Below are 20,851 nucleotides of genomic sequence, written 5' to 3' on the forward strand. Positions count from 1 at the left end.
CTACCTGCCCAAACTGAAAGAGAGTCAAGGGCAATACGAAAGTCCAGTACCGCGACGGTGTGTTTAACTGAGGACCCTGACCGGTGTGTTTAGCCACGTCGTTCCTGTTCTACCCGAGCCGCCAGTGGACACACAGCCCTATCTATCAGCCCAGTGAGAACAAAGTCACAGAAATATGCTAATAGGTTTCTTTTTTTTAAAAAAAGCAAATGTTCTATGAATTTGCCTTTTACCAGATAGTTGAAATGTCACAGCATTATATATCCTTTTACTCACAGGGAGACCCTGAGGGGCTTAATTGACTATGGTATAAGTGAGTTTAAATCAAGTGAAAGAGCCAGATAAAGATGAATATAATTCATTACTAGATAAACAGAACCCAATGGCTCAAATCAAATTGGCAGGGACTAAAGATGTGAAAGTTAAAACACATTTGTTCGGGGCGTAATTATCCAAGGGAACTTTTCTTGGCGCCCTGTCGGCACTCCCAGCAGGCTTAGCATGGCGTGCGTGTGCGTGCATTCCGTGACCCTGGCAGCGTGGCCACGTTCACAACGTTGCACCTAATGATGGCAATGGGGAAAGAGACTTTCCGGAGCAGCGCGACTGTCCCCTTCTCGTCCCCAGGCCGTTTCTGAGGAGGATGGCGGAAAGAGGCCCTCTCTCCCAACTGGCGCAGAGGCAGGCTACTCGTACCGGAGGCTGCGCTGTGTTATACAACTGCCTGGCGATTTCAAATATTTATCAAACGAAGAGGAGAAGAGAGGCTCGCTGTCCCAGGGTACTCATTTACCAATTATTTTGAGTACCTGCTGACAGGTATGTGTGGCAGGCTGCTAACTCCCTCTCTCAGTCCCGGGCCCGGACTGTCCCCCAGCAGGGGGTGTGGTGACATTCTGGGTGGAGCTGGGGGGTGGGAGGGGGGTGCCCTCATTATTCAGCTCCAGTTCTTTGATTGCTGATGTTGCTAGGAGGGGGGGAGGCGGCGAGCGAGCGAAAGGAGTGGAGTCGGCCACACGTTGTCGCTCAGACGGGGTGTCGGCAGCCCTTCAAGACCCTCGCGCGGGAAAAAAGCGACAACGCTAACAAACAAACTCAAAGGATTGGGAAAACACAGAGACGCAAACCCTTGGACAGCTCTCTGCAGCAGCGAGGGACGACACCACCGAAACTCCAATCGCTGCTTGTCATCCTGCAGCCACCCCAAGACGAGCGCATCATTCCCAAGACAAGAAATGCTTCTCTCTGCTCCACATCACTCTCCCCAGAAGTTACCACTGTTCTTTAATGGCCCACAAAACACGTCAAAATATAGTTCGAGAAACTACTTATATGCAAGGCTGACTTCAAATGACACCTCAAACCAAACGGAACTCCTAATCCTGCAAGTGGCGTACTTGTTTTTAGCACGGTTAAGGTTCTGTCCCTGAAAAGTGTCCCAAAAGTGTGCTGTGTAAATAAATAAAGAGTGATAAAGAAGCATGGCAGCTTCTTCGCAAAATGTGCTTGCGGTGATAAAATGTACAACTGAATGGCTAATTCTGTAGTGCGTACAATAGGAACTGCACAGAATATTTGACCGATAAAGTCACCCAGGGTCACACCACAACTAACTCCAACAGTGTCTGCGAACAAGAGAGACCGACAGAGAAAAAGACAAAGTTGCAGAGACCTCAGAGAGACAGGCAGTAAAAGACAGAAAGATATAATAAAACAAAGAGACAGAAAGAGACATGGACCTTGGCGTGTTACACTTTTTCTCCCTCTCTCATTCAAAGGGAACAAAGGCCATCGGAAAACAGATATTTGTTTGTGATCGTCAGCAAAAAAGCGGAGAATAAAATCAATGCACGCCGTGTGCTGTAATTAAGTGCTGCATACTCCTGCGAGGTGTTCGGCGGCCAAGGAGCTGTTCACGTCATGACGGAGTGCTGTTTTTCCCTCTTTCTTTCTCTTGCATTACACCGGCGTCCGACGCAATTAAAAATCCAGATTTCTCACAGAGGTCTCTGGGTCCGGTGAAGCCGCCATCTTGTCGCAAATGACAAATGATGTCAGCTTTGCAGGTAGCGGCTGATTTATTTTCTGAACGGGGGCCAGGTTGCCCCCCCCCCCACACACAGCTGCAGCAACATCACTGGGTTGCAAGGAGATCATTTACACAGGCATGCACCACTGGAGTAGCTGGACGTTTAACAGTCCAACAGAGGGATCAGTTCAGCGTGGCTCGCGGCTGGCGGGACCTTTTGTCGCGGTTCCATCTACCAGAACAGCACTCCGATGTTAAACCTACAGCCCTCCATTGACCTGGACCACGCTGCGCGATTGTATCTACTGTACACAATCCGGTGATAATTAAAAACCCCACACCATGTCTAAAACCCGGCACGGGAACTCTCGTGCATCCCTGATTGAGAAAACACTCGTGCCTGCGTTTGGCGTGCTCCGTCACGTGTGGTTAATTGGGAATCGAGTCAGTGCGACAGGACCAAATTAAAACATTAGGAAACATTAGGAAATGTACAACAATGCGTAAATATATTCTTTCAATCTTTAATTAACATAGCGCCCACCTCTGTAGAGCAGCATGCACTATTAATGTGACCCAATTCACACACGCTACTCAAATCACAGAATCCAATGACAGATATAAGTCTTCAAACAAAATTTGTAAACTTGAACCATAATACGGTAATTGGGACAAGTCGTACGTCCTTCTGTGCATTTTGGGATCTGACATTAATTCATTTGGATAATACCACCAAATCATATCTGGGAAAAAAAAAGAAGAAAAGAAGAGGAAAAAAAAAGATATTTGAAAGAGAAAAACTCATGAGGGAATATTTGATGAATCCAGGTCTTAAGGGTGTTCCACTGAGTAAAATAAGGTTGAACCTCAATAGGATCAGCATCCAGGGCAAAACTGCAAGAAAAGTGGAGAGCTGACAGAGAAAATGATCTGTAATTAGGACAAACAGCACTAAAAGCAAGTTCAAAGATAATTGTTTTGGAGGGATATGTGACTTGATTTGAAAAAAATTCCATGGCGGCTAGTTTGCGTGGCAAGAGAGATGGAGCGGGAGGGAACCAGGAGAAAGAAAGAGAGAGCGAGAGAGAGAGAGAGGGAGAGAGCGGTCGGGGCCGTAGCGGGATGTGGTGGGAACGGTGAGGAAGGTGAAACATGTCACTGGAATAAAAACCTCCCAAACAATGACAGCCCACGGAGCAAAGCTCGATCCATCATAAGACCAGCCATTAGGAACAAGTGTCCCAAACATGCTTATCGCCTCACACATCTCTGCACAAAGGAGCCCATTGTTGACGTCTTTCACAACACGGGCCTTTGATGCATTCTTGTACACTTGTATAGGGCCGAAGGAGAAGCAGGAAAAGTGGGCATGTAAAAACAAAGATGTTTCATAACTGGAAAGCAGACGATGGCACGGTCCAAGGATGCCTGGAGATGCAGGGTGTGGTTTTGGGAAAAGCGCCCACTGCTGAGAGACGGATGAATGGACCTTGAGAGGATGTCTGACAGGTTGCAAAGGGCGCAGGAGCTCACCTTTGTGCTGAAATCTCCGTTGCTGGATGTCTATGTATCTCTATCCTTCTCATACTTTCATACCCACCGTTTGTACCAACAGCTGCATTTCTGCTTCACTACGTGTGGCATCATCCTCACTGAGAGCAGATGAGTGGAACATGCACCAGTGTATCGCTGTGGTGACCAGCTCCCTCATCCAGCATACACACACACACATACACACCCACACACACATACACACACAAACACACGGAGGTGGCACACGTCATGGAGAGCCAGTCACCGCATGAGCTGGTGTTCACTGCTACAAATTGTCTAAATATAAAGAGACATGAAGGGGGGCGCAATGGTGCAGCAGGCTTGGCCAGGTCCTGCTCTCTGGCAGGTCTAGGGTTCGAGTACCGCTTGGGGTGCCTTGTGATGGACCGCCGTCCTGTCCTAGGTGTGTCCCTTCCCCCTCCAGCCTTACATCCTGTGTTGCCAGGTTAGGCTCAGGCTCACCATGACCCCTCTCGGGACAAGCGGCTTCAGTCAATGTGTATGTATGTGTGTGTGTCAACACATACACAGATACCCACACAAGCGTTTGTTTCCTATTTCTGTGGGGATCGTACACTGACTCCCAGTTGGACACAATACATTATTCCTGATTTCACCCCAATGAAACTTGAAAACACATGTTGGCAACAAAAAAAAAAAAAAAAGTATTTTTTTCTTTTTTTAAAGCTGACTAAAATTTGAAAAGGGATTATGTTTTTCGGGGATATCCCCACAACATCTGTTTTTTGGGGTTTACCGACCTTACAGGAAATGTTCTTCAAAAATCTCCCCTCAAGGTATAGGATGCCAAACACATTTTAACACACACACACACACACACACACACACACACACACACACACACACACACACACACGCGTGCACACAGAGACAGAGAGCATAATGTGATTTGTTTTTTCAGACCACTGTCATGTGATGCAGTCATTCTTTCAGGTCTCTGAAGCAATGTAATGTTTGTGTTCCAGTGGTGTTTGAGCCCAGGGCTAAAAATACACGCGCAACACAGTGATGAGGGGGGCATTTGTCCTTCAGCATCACTTTAGCTTTTCAGTTTCTGCAGTCAGTGCCAGCAGTTCCCTCTGAGCGCACAGATACATGAATTCCCTGCCATTGTTTTAAGAACACTGTGCCATATTCCATTTATTTCTTCTAGTCGTTGTATTCCTCTGATGTGCCGCATTTCTTTACTTGGGAGAAAGCTACAAATTGTAAGTGCATAATAAAAGTTCTGACAGTCAAGTTTTGTAATTACAAAAAGTTTAAAAATAATTCTTATTGAATGGCAATAGTAATTCTTATTCAACGCAAGTGTTCTATACCAAATCGACAACATACGGATCACACGCTTGATAAAAAAAGGTTAATCAGCAGTTAATCAGTAAATTAATAACTTGTTATTTTCTTCATAAAACCATTAATAACGTGCCATTAATATTTCATGTTGATGGGTTTTTTGGAGACTGAGCAATAAGATGACTAATGTGTATTAATCATGCTTTGTTAAAGATAAATTCATTCATGTTTATCAATACAACCTCGGAGAAAACATTACTCTTTACATTATTAAAAAGTTATTAATAAACTATGTATCAACAAGGCACTAAGAGACAAGAGTGACAGTCCGGGGATTTGCGTCCGCAGTCACAGCGCCCAGGGCAAAAGTTCATTACCATTTCTGATGGAGTGGAATGGTAGTGGAAGCAGTGAAGAGTGACTGCATGGGGGGTTATGGGGCGTGGGGGTGCAAATACCATATGTAATGTGTGTTTTTTTCTTTTTTCTTTTTAGCAAATTACACTGCCGATTTGTTAATCAAAGCAAAATAAATATTGCTCTTCGTTCGCTCTATTTATTGAATGAACATAAAACGAACATAATTTTCCCCAAATACTCTTCCCAGCTAAAAAGTAATTAAATTGTGCCTTTGGTGAAACCATGCGGTTGTACTCCAATTAGTTGTGTTTTATCATTAGATGAACGGGCCCAGGCTCGCCTCAGGCACTGCAGTGGCCCCCCAACTCGGCGACAAGACACTGGATGTCCAGGAAGGGGGCGTCTCTCTGAAACAAACCCTACTTCCTGAGCAGGTCAGACTTGTCATCCCTCTGTACATTGGGCAAGGAGGCCTGCGCATCAGAGCGAACACGGTGCCTTCCTCAATGCGCACGGTTTTGCCTGATCTGCTTTCACACAACTTAAAGAAAAACACCAAGGAAATAAATGGATGCAAACGTCAAGGAAATAATTGCACACCTGCTTCACGTAAGAAAAGGATGGCTACCTAAAATGTCTATCCTTTTTGTTACCTGAGTAGTACTGCTTTATTGCACAGGGCCAAAATGGATTTTTCCCACAAAACACTGCACGGGCCATCCATCGACCTGTCAATATTCCTTTTCTCCAGTTCACCTTATAGGAATATTCAATGTATCTGCATTCAATGGCTATCAAGTGGAAGTCTGTCAATAAAAAATATGAAAAACATGGCGGCCTGGGGCTTCTGTGAAATTAAATATTTGACACGAATCACAAATCAAAATCAGGTACACACTGCAGCTTTTCTTCGTTTGGCCTAATACTTCCTGAAGCGGATCCACGAGTGAAGGCCCCGCCCATGCTACTCATTGGCCGTTCACCGACGGGTGACTGGTACTGATTCTAACCCATTGATTCCAGGCTATCCCAGCGTGATTCAGGTTAACGAGCGTGGGCTTTCGGTGTACACCAAAATACGGTCCAAAGAACCCAACAGATTCGGGGCATAATACACACACAAGTATGCATTGTATATGTGGATGAGAGACAAAGAAAGAGAGGAGGCTACAACTGAGAGCGAGTCTTGAGGACATGACAGTCCGTAGGGGATCGGCTCGAGCAGTACTTTCTCAGAACATAAAACCTGAAAGCTTCCCCTGAAAGCCAGCACTTAAATAAAGAATAAACAGAGGCACAAACAAAGCAAAGAATAATACATAAGAAAAAGTAAGAACTCAGTGGGAACACACTGAGGCTCGTTTGCCCCGGTCCGGCCGTCACTGCAGCCGAATCGAAGAGAGAGAGCGAGCGAGCAGGAAAGGGAAAGAAAGAGAGAGAGAGAGGGAGCGGGAGATCCATTTTGTGTTCAGTTAAACACTGATTTCATCATCCGGGGTAAAACACATAACTTAAAAACGAAATCAAATATTAAAAATGACAGCCTATATGAGTGCGGTGAGTGAGCCGGGGTCACGGAGGGAGGGGGTAGCGGGCAGGTTGTCAGGCGCTATCTGTCAGAGTGAATTAGAAACAATCAGGGGAGACTGAGAGGGAAGGTGATTGTTATTAAGCAGCGGGGCTGTGAGCAAGCCGCCCAGATGTGGCCATGCATATAAAGAACAGGAAATCAGCGCTTTAATTCAGGAAGCGGCAGCGAGCCGGCCCGGCGCGAGGAATAAAAGTCCTCTGTCGCTAATAAGCTGGAAGTTACTTTGATAACGGGCAGGGCCGGGCGTCGGGAATAATGCGCGTTCCCTGTCACCAGAACCTCAACGCTAATATCTCAGGGGCATAACGGAAAGGGATGAATCGGGCCTGGACTGCAGATAAGTCGACCTCACCACGGAGAGGGACAAGCCCATATATCAATTACCCTCCAGATTACAAGGAGATGATTCGGCGTAGTTGCTACACCCCCACACGTGCGCGGATTCAGCGCAACCGTAGCAGGAATCCCCTCTCCACAGGCCCTTCTCCTCGGCCTTCATATCTGCCACTTGCTGGGCTCTCGAGGGTCACGCTGGGCCTCCGCTGCACTTCGTCAGGGTGTCTCAGCGCAGTTGCGGAGACCGGGGGGCCCGAGCATGTCAGAAAGCACGGAGAGCTCGGGGGCATCTCCATTACACTAGACAGTAAGACCAAACACCTCACAGTCATTTCACTACTCAGAAAAGCCTCCTCATTGTTTTCTTGAGAATTTTATGAATAAACAGCAGCGAGATCAGGACCTTTAGGCACGATCGCTGCCAGAAGACGCGGAAAAAATGTTTCCACAGGAAGTGAAACATGACACACTAAAGACTGTTATTAAAATATCACTGGTAGGTAACACACTTGATATAATGAGACGCTGTTTCCACTAGAGGTTTAGACACAAACCACAGCATTTACTGTGGAAACAGTGAAGCAGCTGATATGTTTCGCTGAGGAATGCTGCTGCAGAAATAATTTACAGTAAACATGTAACCTGCGGCATCCATTACACAAACATAAAACTAGTGCCCAGGAAAAAGGGGAATTAACTCCTGTCCAACTTATGTAGTCCTTGGTGCGACCATCGTGCTTCACTGCTAGTTTTGCTAAAAGCCATTAGCCTTGCAGAACAGTTGCCATTTGAAAACGAAGCTGCCTGTCACTTTCACCGCAGTGCTCACTCAGCAGTGAGACGGACTAGATTATCATTGTCTTGGTAGACATTAACGGAATAATTGTTTTGATATTACTCTGTCTCTTTGATAGATTCAGATTTAAATGAAGGGAAGTGGTTTTCAAATCTTTTTTTTTCGTTCTACAGCGCTCAGCGAAAGCCGAGTGTGTTTGTGTCCAGTTTTAGCTTTTAGCACCGTTCTGTGCTGTAAGTCATGACTCACTGGGAGTCGGGTTAATCGCTTAAGTGTCCCTGAGGACATTATCACATATTCCCTGGAGGTATAACAACAGATTGCTATCATAGAAAGGGAGGGAGAGAGAGGGAGCGAGAGAGAGGGAGAGGGCCGGGTGCTGGGCAAAACCTCCTCGGGTCTCGCTGTGAGCGATCGAGGCGACGCGCGACGACAGAGCGAGAGAGACGGAGAGATAGAGAGAAGGAGCGAGAGTGAGACCAGGCGACAGAGACAAGGATAGTGCAAGCAGCTTCCTCCTTCCAGGACATGTCTAAGATTTCAGTGCGATTAGATTGTGAAGGATATGGAGATGTTCTAAGAGAGCATTAGTAATTAATCACATTGCAGCCCAGGATTAGCACTTTCGCTGTCTGGCCCTGGGTTTCTAAACCTTTCATTGCTCCAACGGCATGCTTGCTTTTTCCTTTTATCACTGTTTGCTGCTGTTGGTATGAATATTTACAGCTTTACGATCTCTTAAGAGCAGCAAGTTGTGGCCATCGGTGACAGCGTCAAAGTTGGCTGTGCAGAGGTGGCCCAGCGCTGCACATCAGGAGCCAAAAAGGCTGAACAGCCTACAGTGAAAGCTGCTCTTTTTTTTTCCTTTTTGGACGATGAATAAATTTAGTCTGTCCCGGACATGAAAATGTCAAATACCTAAAATACACCGAGGCTAAATAGCATATAAATGTTTAATGCTTGTGCTGCTATTTTCATATCTACCCTGTCTGCCAACATCTGTTGTAGTCACTCTGACTGGAAATCCATCATGTACACGTGTCGCACGAGCAGGTCCAGAAACGCACATTTGCATCCTACTATCTGGTCCTTCTCTGCGCTCTTTCACCTGGACCTCCACACTGCGCTCAACAGCCACGTTAACAGATGCACGTGACAATGTGTCGGAATTTGCCCTTCAGATGGCCTACTGGCCCCCTGTTTATCGGAGTGCTCGTTCGGTGAAAGACGGGAACCATGAATGGCATGTAGGTCCGTCTTGTCTTGTGGTGTGTTTGTTCTACCTACTGGACTAATGTCGTTCACTGACAAGACACACATCAGAAATCACAATACTGCAGTTGTCTCTAGTAATAGCTAAGAACAACAGCTGAAATATGGATTTTTTTTGTTTATGAGTCTCATTCAGAAACACTAAGGTTGTGTGCTATGTTGCCTGTAGCCCCAGTGTGTTTGCGGGAATGTGATGTTGTCTGCACAGGTGAATGGGATGGTGGCCCTTACCTTAACACACCAGCAGCATACCTGTTCCAGGTCAGGCGGATGGGGTGGAATAAGCTCAGTGGAAGGTTAGAGGATAGGAGTGGGTACTGCGACAATGCCCGGGGAGTGCTTTCTGAGTCCCTGTCACAAACAACAGGGGAAAGAGGGAGACATGAGGGGTGGGGGAGAGAGGGGCAGAGAGATGATGTCAAGAGAAATGTAACAAATTCACTGAATTGCAGCGATACACAGAGGTCAAGGAAACTCGTCTCCAAAGGTTAAAGAGGAAACGGGAGCCCGGCAGTGCGGTGCACTGAAAATCTATCCCCGAAAGCAAGGCCGTGGCTGACGTGCCGCAGACGAGAAGCTAAATACTGTGCCTCACCCCGGGATCTTTCATTTTCATCGGATCAATAAGGGCTTATATTTGTCAGGATCCCGAGCAGCTGCCATTTCTGACAGCCTCCACTTCGTTTTCTCAGCCCTTCCCACGCTACATCAGGCTCTCGACCGTGAAGGAGGAGCGGACCCTCTAACGCGACCCCGTTCTCTGCTCGCCTTGGAGAAAAGACGCTCCTTGTTAACATATCAGCAGGTGTGACCACCAGTTAGCGGTCATGGGCGCACGTCCACAGATTCACAAGTCCACAGGGCACATTACCCAGGACAGAGGTGTTGCGAGCATGCTTCATGTCCCTTTTTCATTATACTTTTTAAGTAGCCCTTCATTACAAGCAATCCTGCAATACGTAAAGAAAAGAACTGAAGGAGTTCCATATCTAATCGTCTGTTCGACAATATTTGCTATCAGGCATTTTAAATAGATTATCACTGGTCCATCTGTGTTATTATTGATTTATAAGGCTGTGAGCTGCCTGGGAAAGTGAAGTTTCCCACTATAGTGCACAGTGTGTGTTGGAAACACAGGCGCAGGAAAGACATGGACAGGTTCACTTTCGCTCTGCTGCTCGGTGAACCCTGCCCCAAGCGCAAAGGTACAGGAAATCGAGGAAATGCGGGAAATTGAGGGAAAAGGGACGTGCTTCATTCCTTCTAACCACAACTTACATGAATGCACAATTTTGTCTTCTTCTAAACAAGAGGAGGGGTGGAAATCAATAAAAAAGAAACACACACTCTTGCACACAAACACATACACACACAAAAAGGCATGTCATTAACATATGAATACTATATGCAAATGGTGGGGTGCGAGCAGATGTTGGTGCATTTAATTGACCTATATGTGAAATGCATCCAAACCTTAAACTCCACGGTGGCGATGGGCGGCACCAAGGCGCATTGGCAGCGGGGAAACTCAACGTCACCAGAGGGGCCCTCAGATGGGCTTCGGGGGCGGGGTCAGAGATCACCCAAATAAGGTCTCCATCACCATCACTCCTCTGTCGCCCTCACTTGCCTCCACTTGGATGACATCATCATGCTAGTGATGTAAATCGATCACTTCCTGGCATGTTGATGTTGGGGGGGGGGGGGTTGCAGTCCTCTGCGGGTTATGCAGCACGGCCCAGATTTACACCTCCTTCGTCTCTCAGCCCTCCTCCTCTTCTTATTGCTCCTATTCCTGCCCCCTTCTCTCTTGACCCCTCTGTCTCTGTCTCTCTCTCTGTTTCTGTCTCTCTCTCCTTATCTCCATCGCTTGCTGCCTCTCTCATTTCACTCATCTTAAGCTGAAATGTTTGCATGAGTGAACCATGAGAAACACAGATGCTATTTTAATCTGAGGGTCTTGCCATCACCTCCCCCACCATGTGCCCCTCCCCATGCCCCGCTCTCTCCCTCTCCTTGGGAATGTCATTAAATTGTATTAAACAGCCTTTTGTCCAGGGGGCAAGGACCACCCGATATATGATAATGCTTTAATGCCTTCGTGTTCCAGCCAGTGAGCTGAAACGCTGTGGGGGCCGACCGTGGCTGCGGCGGTGGTGGTCGCGGCGAGGGCACGAGCGCAGGGGAGTGTTGGGCATGCGCGAGGCTCGCTAACAACTATGACACATACTAATAGAAACATACCTAATAAATTATAAGCTTTCGGGGTCTGGCATGCATACTGACATTTCCCCCCACCATCCCCCTCCCATGGTGCAGACAGGACAATTTCTTTTTTTTTTTTTTGCTGCGCCAGGGCCAAATTGCATCACACAGAGATGCCAGCAGATTAGCATAAAAATTAACACTTAAAATTTCATCTTATTGTCAACCACTCTCCTTCTCCTGCTGCCACACAACAATCAATTCCTCTTATAAATCTGATTAGATTTCATGACACTTATTATTCTGGGCATGCCTGTGCACAGCCTTCTCAGGCTTGAAGACTATTTGTTTAAATAGAATTAAGAAGCAGATAAATCTATAGGTGTTTCTCCCTCACTCTTCCTCGCTCTCGTTCCCTCTTTTACTCTCTTGTTTAGGGGCCCTCCCCGTGTCTGCCTCTTGCCTGCACAGTAATGTCAGGAATCAATTATCAACAAAAATTAACGAAAAGAAACATTCAAAGTGTTCCGCATTCAGACTTATTATTTACATATTTGTCTGATTTTTCCCTGTACTCAGAGGAGGGAAACAAACTAATTGTACCTATATATATTATGGTGAGGGAAACTAACTAACTGTACTTAAGAGTCGCACATCTGCAGCTATGTCTCTTTCTCCTAAGGTAATGCACAAATTTTATTTCTTTGAGATGTACGTCGCTTTGGAGAAAAGCATCTGCCGAATGAATAAATGTAAATGTAAATGTAGTCAAATTGCGAGTTTCTACCTCACGGTGATACACGTGAAAAAAAAAGGAAAAACAGACGCAGAATAAAGGCAGCCCAAAACATCTCTAAACAAACTGCAATACGTGTATTTAGTGTGAATCATTAAAAAACATAAAAGATGCTACCAACAGTGATGAGACTTCAGACTGCAAACTCCATTATACAAGCATGGAGGTCCCTTTTTGTGCCTATTGTAAAGACACAGTCCTGGAAATGGTAACAAATAAATAAATGTAATTCATTTTATTAATGCTGAATTTCAGCGAGCCTTTCACAATACATCTGCAATCATCCCAAGGTCTTCCTTGATTAAGAAACAAAAAATCAATGCAGAATTTAATTATGTGGTGCTACAATCATAGCATTCTTCGTATCAGGTCCAGTAATCTGATAAACAACAATCCTGAACGTTAGTGTGGCGAGTACATCCTTACTTGGGCCCAGTTATCCCTGCAGAGTAAATAACAGCTCTCTGTAAATACCTCTATCCGACACTTCACTAAGAGGAGCGCCTGACAACGGCCTCAGCACAACAACTGTGGGAAAATCTTATCTTTTTTGGAAGACAAGGTCTTGGAAGACTTCAGGCCTTCAACTGTGAAATGTTTGTCAGTATACTACTTTTAAAAACACTGTACAAGTGATAAAAACCAAAAAGCACGCTTGGGTGGCTTGTGGGATTTCTTTTTCTGTTTAGACAAATGGCATTTCATCGCATCCAGATGTCTTTAAGCACAGTTTATCCACTCTCCACCCTCCCTGCCTGCCAGCTCTGAAAAATTGAAAAAAGTCTCTAAACATGTATTTGTAACCCAATTCCTCCACGGACCTTAAAATTGCAGAACAGAAGTATTTCATGCATCCTACACGAGTCAATTTTAAGGTGAGTTAATGTTAATCAGAAACAAAGGTTAGAGCTGTGGGTGTAATACGATTAGCTGGAGACAGTGGCTCCGTGTTAGATATGCACACCGAGGGCCCGGGATGCAAAGACACGCTAGGAGCCCAGTCTGTGCCTCCCCGCAACACCCCCTGTTTGAGACCCCGACCGAGGAAGTCGCACACACTGTCCGGGTGGGAGACGGAGGGAGGGAGAGAGAGAGGGGAAGGAAGGAAGGGAGAGAGGGAGGGAGAGCTGGAGAGAAGGAGAACATCTGAAGTTTTAAGTGGATAACAACAGCTCCTGCTACGCAGCCACAGAGGCACAGAATAATTTAAACCAGCTAACCCCCCCTATTCTTATGTTAACAGGGCAAAATGAAACTGGCCACCCAGCAGCGAAAACCTACGTCTGAGGTTTGGGAAAAAAAATTTACTCTCTTTTCTCCCTTCTGATATACAGTAACATATCGCCACTGAAAAAAGTGCACGAAAAAAGTGCCACCGCAAACTCGGGCCTCCAGTGCACATCTATACAACTTTTACATGTATTACTTCTTGCACACTTTAGCAATAATAAACTAGTTTGAGCTGGCTTCTCTCTAACGCAGCAGAATGGCGGGCAGAATTTGAAAGTCTTTAAATTCAGAGTAAACACTGGGGCCTTTGTTGGATATAAAGCCATTCTTTTCATTTTTTTGTTCTCGTCCTGGCTTATTTTGTGTTAAAACACCACATCCTCTTGTACAGCACTGGTATAACCTTTACTATTAAAGGTTAAATATTGCCATACAGAAAGCAACGTTTCGTATCGCCAATTTATTTTTACGAGCGTGCGTAATTAACACAGCATGGCCTATCTGTGTCCGCCGAAGCCGAGCTCTCTGTTTAAACAACTTATTGTGAAATGTTTGCCTTCTCAGCGTTCGGGGCCCACACACAGATTATTGTTTCATACTTCTTTAGAACATTCTGAAAAGTTTACGTACCGAGCGATTGTTTTCAGAGAGGGTTTTCTGGGATGAATCACACTGTCAGAGCGGGTAAAGCACAGTTACAATACGGAACCCCACAGCATTAAGGCTATACGGTATGTTCTTGGTGACACACCAGTTGCATACACACATTTAATATGCTTTATTTATGCATGAGAATTGGAAATATGCATTTGTGATGACGTGAAACCAATGTGAAATGTTACGGAACTCCATGTTTAAATGAAACAGACTGTTTAATTTTACATGAGCTAGAGATGTTTTGTCTCCCTACAGTGGTCTGCAGCGATGCAGCCACCTCCTGTGACGGCAACACCGAAATGTTCCGCCCAACTGCAACCTGGTAAACGAGAGCTTTGGCATAGTGGTGCCGTCGTGAACGTTCTTCCCGCACAATCGCTCCAGGGGCAGTTTGAGAGTGACATTTATGCAGGTAGGTCTCAAATTCTCTTAGTACAGATATAAGAGGAACGGTGATTCACACTGTGGGACAGGAACATTGGAGGACTGAGGGCCAGATGTTTTTTTATTGTACTGCTATCCCATGTCGATGACGAACCGTCTCCCTCCATAAGGAACTCCAAAACAGAAACACCAGGCAGCATGTGTGTCTGGGAAACAGTGACTATTGCACAGAGAGATTGTGCGTGATGGTTTACACGTCCAACCACTTTTGATGCTTTTGCACAGGACTGACATGTGTCGAGGGGTTTGCTCGGACCTCGGCTTGTCCCGTTCTATCCCAGTCCAGGAAGTGGTGCTCTCCCGTTGTCAAAGAAGTCCCTAGAGTGTACCGCACTGCGTGAACTGTAATGCACTTGTCCAACCGGAGTATTTCCATGACTGTCATCAAGTGGCCCGTGGGGTTCCCACTCAGGCCAGGACCAGGGACACTGCAGCCGCCCAGCCTGTGATGTGCAGATGGGAGTCTCTCAGCCTTCTTCTGTCCTCTTTTGATTAAGAAAAGGAAGTGATTTCAGTCAAATGGTATACCGTCCCCTCCCCCACGGCACACGTTACTGTCCTCACTCACTCATGTATTTATTAAGTCCCGCTAGATATTTCAACATTAGCCCCCAGGCCGTGATCCCAACAAACTGTCCCTTTCTATGCCAGCTATACAAATACCACAACTGTAAAATATCTTCGACATCATTGAAGGAGTAAACAACTTGCTGGCGAAGAGCGGAGGGTAAACAAAACGGATGTGTCCCAATTATTTTAAACAAAGTTATTGAGAGTGAAAAAAAGTCCAGTCTGAAGCTAAACAAAAGCTGCAAGGCTTCCATCTGCTTTGTGAGTTTTCGGCACCTCCTGTGTCCTGCTCGGCCAGTTCCAGGAGACACGACAGGCTGGAGGAAGGGGGGGTCACACAAAACCCACCCTCAAGGGCAGTTTGCTTGTGATTGAGAAAGCAGAAGACCACCCTTAACCAACCTAAAAAAATGTACACTTTCTGATTGGAGTGTGTGTATGGCTTAGGACCATTTCCAGAAAGTGCCTGTCAGCCACGTATAAGGGCTTGAGAGTCCCTATAACACTCTCATGAATGCCACAGGTCATGGCCAGCAGGGGGTGGAGTGGTTAAAGCTGTTGTGCCCTTGAGAAAACAAACAGCAATGCTTCAGTAAATTATTAAGCAATGAAGTAGCTGGACGAAGGCATATGCAAATAAAATAAATCCATTTAACGTGAAGTGAGTGCATGTTTCCCTTTCTTTAATTAGCACTTTTGGTGACTTCCCTCTGTCACCTGCTCTGCTCATCCACCCCAGTTGGCGTTTTCCCTCTGACCGCCCTCCCTCTCTGACATGAACACTGTAGGGGTATCGTCCTCCATCCAGCTCAGCAGAGACAATGCATCAAGACCAACAGCGCTTCCTTTCTGGTGGGAAAACGGTGAGAAGGAAACAACTGGGTGCCGCCCAACTACTGGGTCATCGGTGTCGAAGGAGGACGCATCCCCAGGGATGGATCCGACACTCTCCACCGTGTCCCACAATGCAGTTTAGCTGTTTTACGCTTTCTGACTTTCATACTCTGTGGTACCCTGGGTGGACCCTGGGTATCGCAGAAGTTCACTGATGACCACTTCCCTAAAAAGCCCCTTAGGAAGGTTAACTTAACCTGAAGACTCAAACTCACTCATTCCTTCCTGTGTTACTGTACACTGGTCAATAATCAGTGTACTAGTCCAAGCATCCCAAGAACTTGCACGCTGTAGCAAACAACAGACCAACTCTACGATCCAGGAATATTCGTACCTTGGGCCAGCCCACATTACAGCCCCTCCACCTACGTCCCCTTCAGAGTTCCATCGATTCCACCTGACACCAGTGAACTCTCTGTAGTGTCTGTCACTCAGACCCTCTCAATTTTTAATCACCCACTGCCAGTCTGGGGTAGGCCTCCACGGGCCTCGTTCTGAACAAATCTGAACATTGCACCCCACCCCCACCCCAAACAAATAAGAGCTCCACATCTTTACAGTGACGACCGCAGGCCCAGGCCTGCTCTCTATCCCCAAAGCGAAACCCCTCCCATCTCTTTTGACCTTGTGCAACAATATTCATTACATCATTAAGTTACCTCTTCATTAACTTTTCATCATTTATAGAACCCTTTATCAAACAACAATATCTCCCGCTTCGCTGCAGGGGAGAAAAAAAAACATCAACTATCCTCTTCATGGTTTCTTTGGCTGATTCGGTGCGCAGCGTAGCACACACTGGCACCCACTGGGCCGAGGCCACAGAGAGGGAACGTAGCACTTGAGGATTATCACTGAACAACAGAGAAAGCATAAATGCGAATGTGATTTTCCTTGCTCATATATTGTTGGGCTGACACAGAAAAAGCCTCAGTAGCTACTTGTCTAACATCAGATAGAAAGGCAAACACAGACCCTTGCCTTTTGTAACATGACAGTACTGCTCGCTTTTTCACCGTCACTGATAATGGCGCCAAGCCATGCTCCTTCCCATCGATATTCGCCACGCTAACACCCTGGAAAAGTCCAAGACTCGTGCCACTCTCTGCACCGGCTGTCAAGTATATTCTGCTACGCTCTGGCAGTTTTGAAACCAGGGTTTTCTGTTTCCTTAAACCAATACCATCCATTAATCATTATCATTTGTCTGGCCTTGTAAGGAGAGATTTATTCGTCTCTGTATTTAAGTCCACATACTTTGCCCAAGTTCATTCAGCAATTACGAGGGTCTAATGCATCCAAAGTAAAGGATCCTATTGACAGAATCTCTTGAGAAATGCTCACATGCTAATAATATCACTAAAAACTTGCTGGGAAAAAGCATTATGCGCAAAATGGAAATGAAAAAGGAGAAACACAATGCAATTTACACGAGTGCAGGCTGGCTGCACGGTTCATCTTACAGACTGTTCCCCTCCTTTTCCTCTGTTCTCCTGTTCTCCATCCCAGGATTCACCAGAAAGGCATCGCTGAGAACCATTCCCAGGATGGGGTCTCGACCCCATATGAGCCTACATGGCTTCATCTTACAGACAGAACTCCTTCTTTCTGCTTTATTAGTTCACTGCTAAGCTAAAGCTTTTATCCAAAGTCACAGCTTTACCCACTCATAGAGCAGGATGTCTTACTGAGCCAGTTTAGGTGAAGTGCACTGCTCTCTGCGGTACAACCGCATGGCCCTTCCTGAAACCCTTGATACTCGAAAGAAAGCAATCTTAAAAGAGCCATCGGCTGCATTGGTTCTGCACTATCGGGCTTGGGGTACCACTCTGGCTCTGTCCCTCTGAGGTCCCTGAAAGACAGGCTTTCCCAGTCATACCTCTTCTGACAATATGGGGCTCCCACACTGCATGACATCAACCTGAAACACTCAATAAAAATACGAAAAAATAAGGGAAAATCTGTATGGCGAAAGAACAAACTGTTCATCTGAAGACCCACAGCACTGAACAAAAGACAAGGATGGAATGGAACGCAACTGAACGCAACTGACATGTAACCTGTGTGTATTTTTATTCCCCGGGAGCCTTCATAATACAATGATGAATGCAGAAAATTTGGAGGCAAGAAGGCGTGCATGCTTAAAAAAGGCATTCCGTCAAGCTGACAATGAAAGAAAAGCACATACACACTAAAAAACAAACACACGCACGCACGCGTGCGCACACACAACACAAACAGAAAGCCAGCCAGTGTGATATTATCCGGGAAGACTTGAATTTTCCGAGCAGCTGCATTGCTGAAAAGAGGTGTGCTGATATATTCTAATCACTTTTTAGCCTGGCTGATTATTGCATCAAATGGTCTGCGGGGTACTGCGTGGTTTTACCACGGAGCTCCTTCAGCTGAACAGAACGTAACCGTCCTTCGGCTCCACAACCCCCATCAGTGGCATAATCACTAGGGCGGGGGGCGGGGGGCCAGGTCCATTTTTGGTAATTTTCCTCTTGTTTACTTTCACTTTGTAACTCTAAAAAATGCTTTTCATTTGAGTTTTCTTCCAGGCAGGAGGACGATCTGTCAGGTAACTGCCGACACCTATAAAATGGGGACATAGGCGGTGGCGGTCTCTGCAAACTTCATATATTTTAAACATAATGATACATTCTGAACAATAATTTCTTGATGTTAAAGCTACAAGGTGTAGTTCCAAGTTTATTGTAAACGCATTAGTCCATTTTAATCCCTACAACAAAAAGCAGCTATCAACACCCACATGCCTGGTAAACATTTCCAAAAATATACTTTTCAGTGGGACAAAATCCATGTCTTTCATGTCATTAATTTTGCGTTATCATTTTAACCGCAAAGCAAGGTCTCTTTCCCAGAAATGTCCAGTAGCTACACATCTCACATTCCCAGTAGGACCCCAGCAAAACACTGGCATTTACATGGCTTATTTTGGAGCTCTCTGTGACAATGCGTTCTCTTACTGGGACGTTCCACTGAGCTGAGGCTTATTAATAATCACGGAGGACATGATGTGACTGCGGTGCCAGGCCAACTCACGAGTGGCATACCAACGCTCATCGTATTTGCTTTTTCAGTCGGGATGGAACTCACAGGCCACACATGCGGGACACACCTTTGGCTTCTTACCATCTACCCTGCATATAAGCTTCTACCTCTCTCAGAGCGGGTCAATAGTTGGTTTTCGGTTCAAGACCTCAGGTCCGTATCGATCAAGAAAACACCCATCTGCCCTTTCTGTAGTCCAGAATGTGGCAAACACCTGTTTGTGGGACAGGAAAAAAGTATTACAAAACAAAGAAAAAAAAAAACACTCAGCGTCTGCAAGAAATTAATTTAAAGTCTGGGTAATCGGCGTAAAAAAGAAAATCTGGATGTGCCGTTTCCATTTCTTCAGTTTCTGCCTTTAATTTGAAACAGGCTTCCTGTGGATGGGACCGTGCTCTCCAGTCGAGCTCTTTTTATATCGAAGTGGTAAATTCAAACACATAACTCGACAAAACAGAAAGAGAATTCTTCGTACCTGTATCTGGCTGGATATCACCCCCTCTTCAGATTCCACACGTCTAAGATATCACATCACATGCCAGCAACCCAGACCTTTCTTTTTCCTTAGAGCATGTATAAGGCATAAATATATTAGGAATACAAGAGCACTTTTTAAGGCTGATGTGATTGCCTTTTAATGTAGAAGCGAATCAGTCACTTTTTGTTTGCCCAGCCGCACAAGTGCAGCCTTGTTAAATACGTCTAACACCATAAAAATTGATCTTTCCATCATCTAGCATTTAGATGCACAGCCTATTACCGTTGCCTTTTCGTCTGCCGTTGAACCCTGAGTGGGAATCTGCTCGCACCCCCACGCCGGCTAGACCTTCTGATCACGATTAGTCAAAACGGTCGGGAGGGGAGCAGATGTCAGAACTCGTTGACGGCTGGAACAACTGAACAAAGCCAATCAGGACTTCCTGTCCGAAGGCAACACCGCCAAGTGCCGGGGAGGGAGAAGATACAAGCGCTGACATTAATACTAAACACGCTGCCTGTCATCTCCTGTAGGGCTGCGGTCAGCATCAGCCACATCGTCTGCGCTTTCCAGCGGAACGTCTGCGCAAGACGTGGAAAGTGCAGAGCGGCTTCACAGAGCGGCGCTGAAACACAATGCCACCTCAGTTGATGCGATCACTCAGAAACTTAAAAAGATGAGATCATCTGCAAGCTGTCATCCTTTTTCTGTGACTATTCCGAGAGCTAAACCGTTTTCCTACTATGTGTATGTATATATATATAAATACGTAAACATACACCTTTGAAAATGCCTTTTTCATCGTAATGTCTCATGCCACGCTGGCGACACTAACGCACACAGCGCTGCTAGTTCCGCGAAGGCCGTGTAAATGACCCCGATCTTCCGGGAGCGAGTAGCTCGGAGCAGGGACAGGGACCCTCTGCGGGCTCAATCATACACTTGGACGGGAAAACTCACCTTGCACACAGCCTAAACAAGGCACTTCGGTCGTTCTGGAAAGAAAGAGCCATTACGCGAGAAGAATCCACTGTACTAAAAGTAAGACACGTGTGTGGAAGTGGCCCAGCTACTGTACGTGGCTGCGTTTCCGACACCATATGCTGCTATCAAGCACAGGTGTGTCGTGTATTTTAAACAGGGGGATTTCTGCTATTCTCCGCTTGTTGTAAGCCACTTAAAACTGCACAAATACTCAGCAAATGAGCCCCACTAAATGTCTAGTCAGGGTGACAACAGATATTAAT

The 20,851-nt window shown here is 45.9% G+C and overlaps 1 protein-coding gene across 6 annotated transcripts in view; it reads right to left on the minus strand.

Annotated features, from left to right (window-relative positions):
* The window catches only part of znf536 (zinc finger protein 536), a 148,579-nt gene that overhangs the window by 89,584 nt on the left and 38,144 nt on the right, over positions 1-20,851 (minus strand). For all 6 annotated transcript variants that reach the window (XM_018758163.2, XM_029251425.1, XM_018758159.2 and 3 more), the window contains exon 2: positions 9,484-9,603. Coding sequence is in view for 3 of the 6 variants with exons in the window: in XM_018758159.2 (XP_018613675.2) it covers positions 9,484-9,603 (120 nt within the window). In the remaining 3 variants the exon portion in view is untranslated. The remainder of the gene's footprint in view (positions 1-9,483; positions 9,604-20,851) is intronic.

Source organism: Scleropages formosus, chromosome 1 (assembly GCF_900964775.1).
Source record: "Scleropages formosus chromosome 1, fSclFor1.1, whole genome shotgun sequence".
Lineage (NCBI taxonomy): Eukaryota > Metazoa > Chordata > Actinopteri > Osteoglossiformes > Osteoglossidae > Scleropages > Scleropages formosus.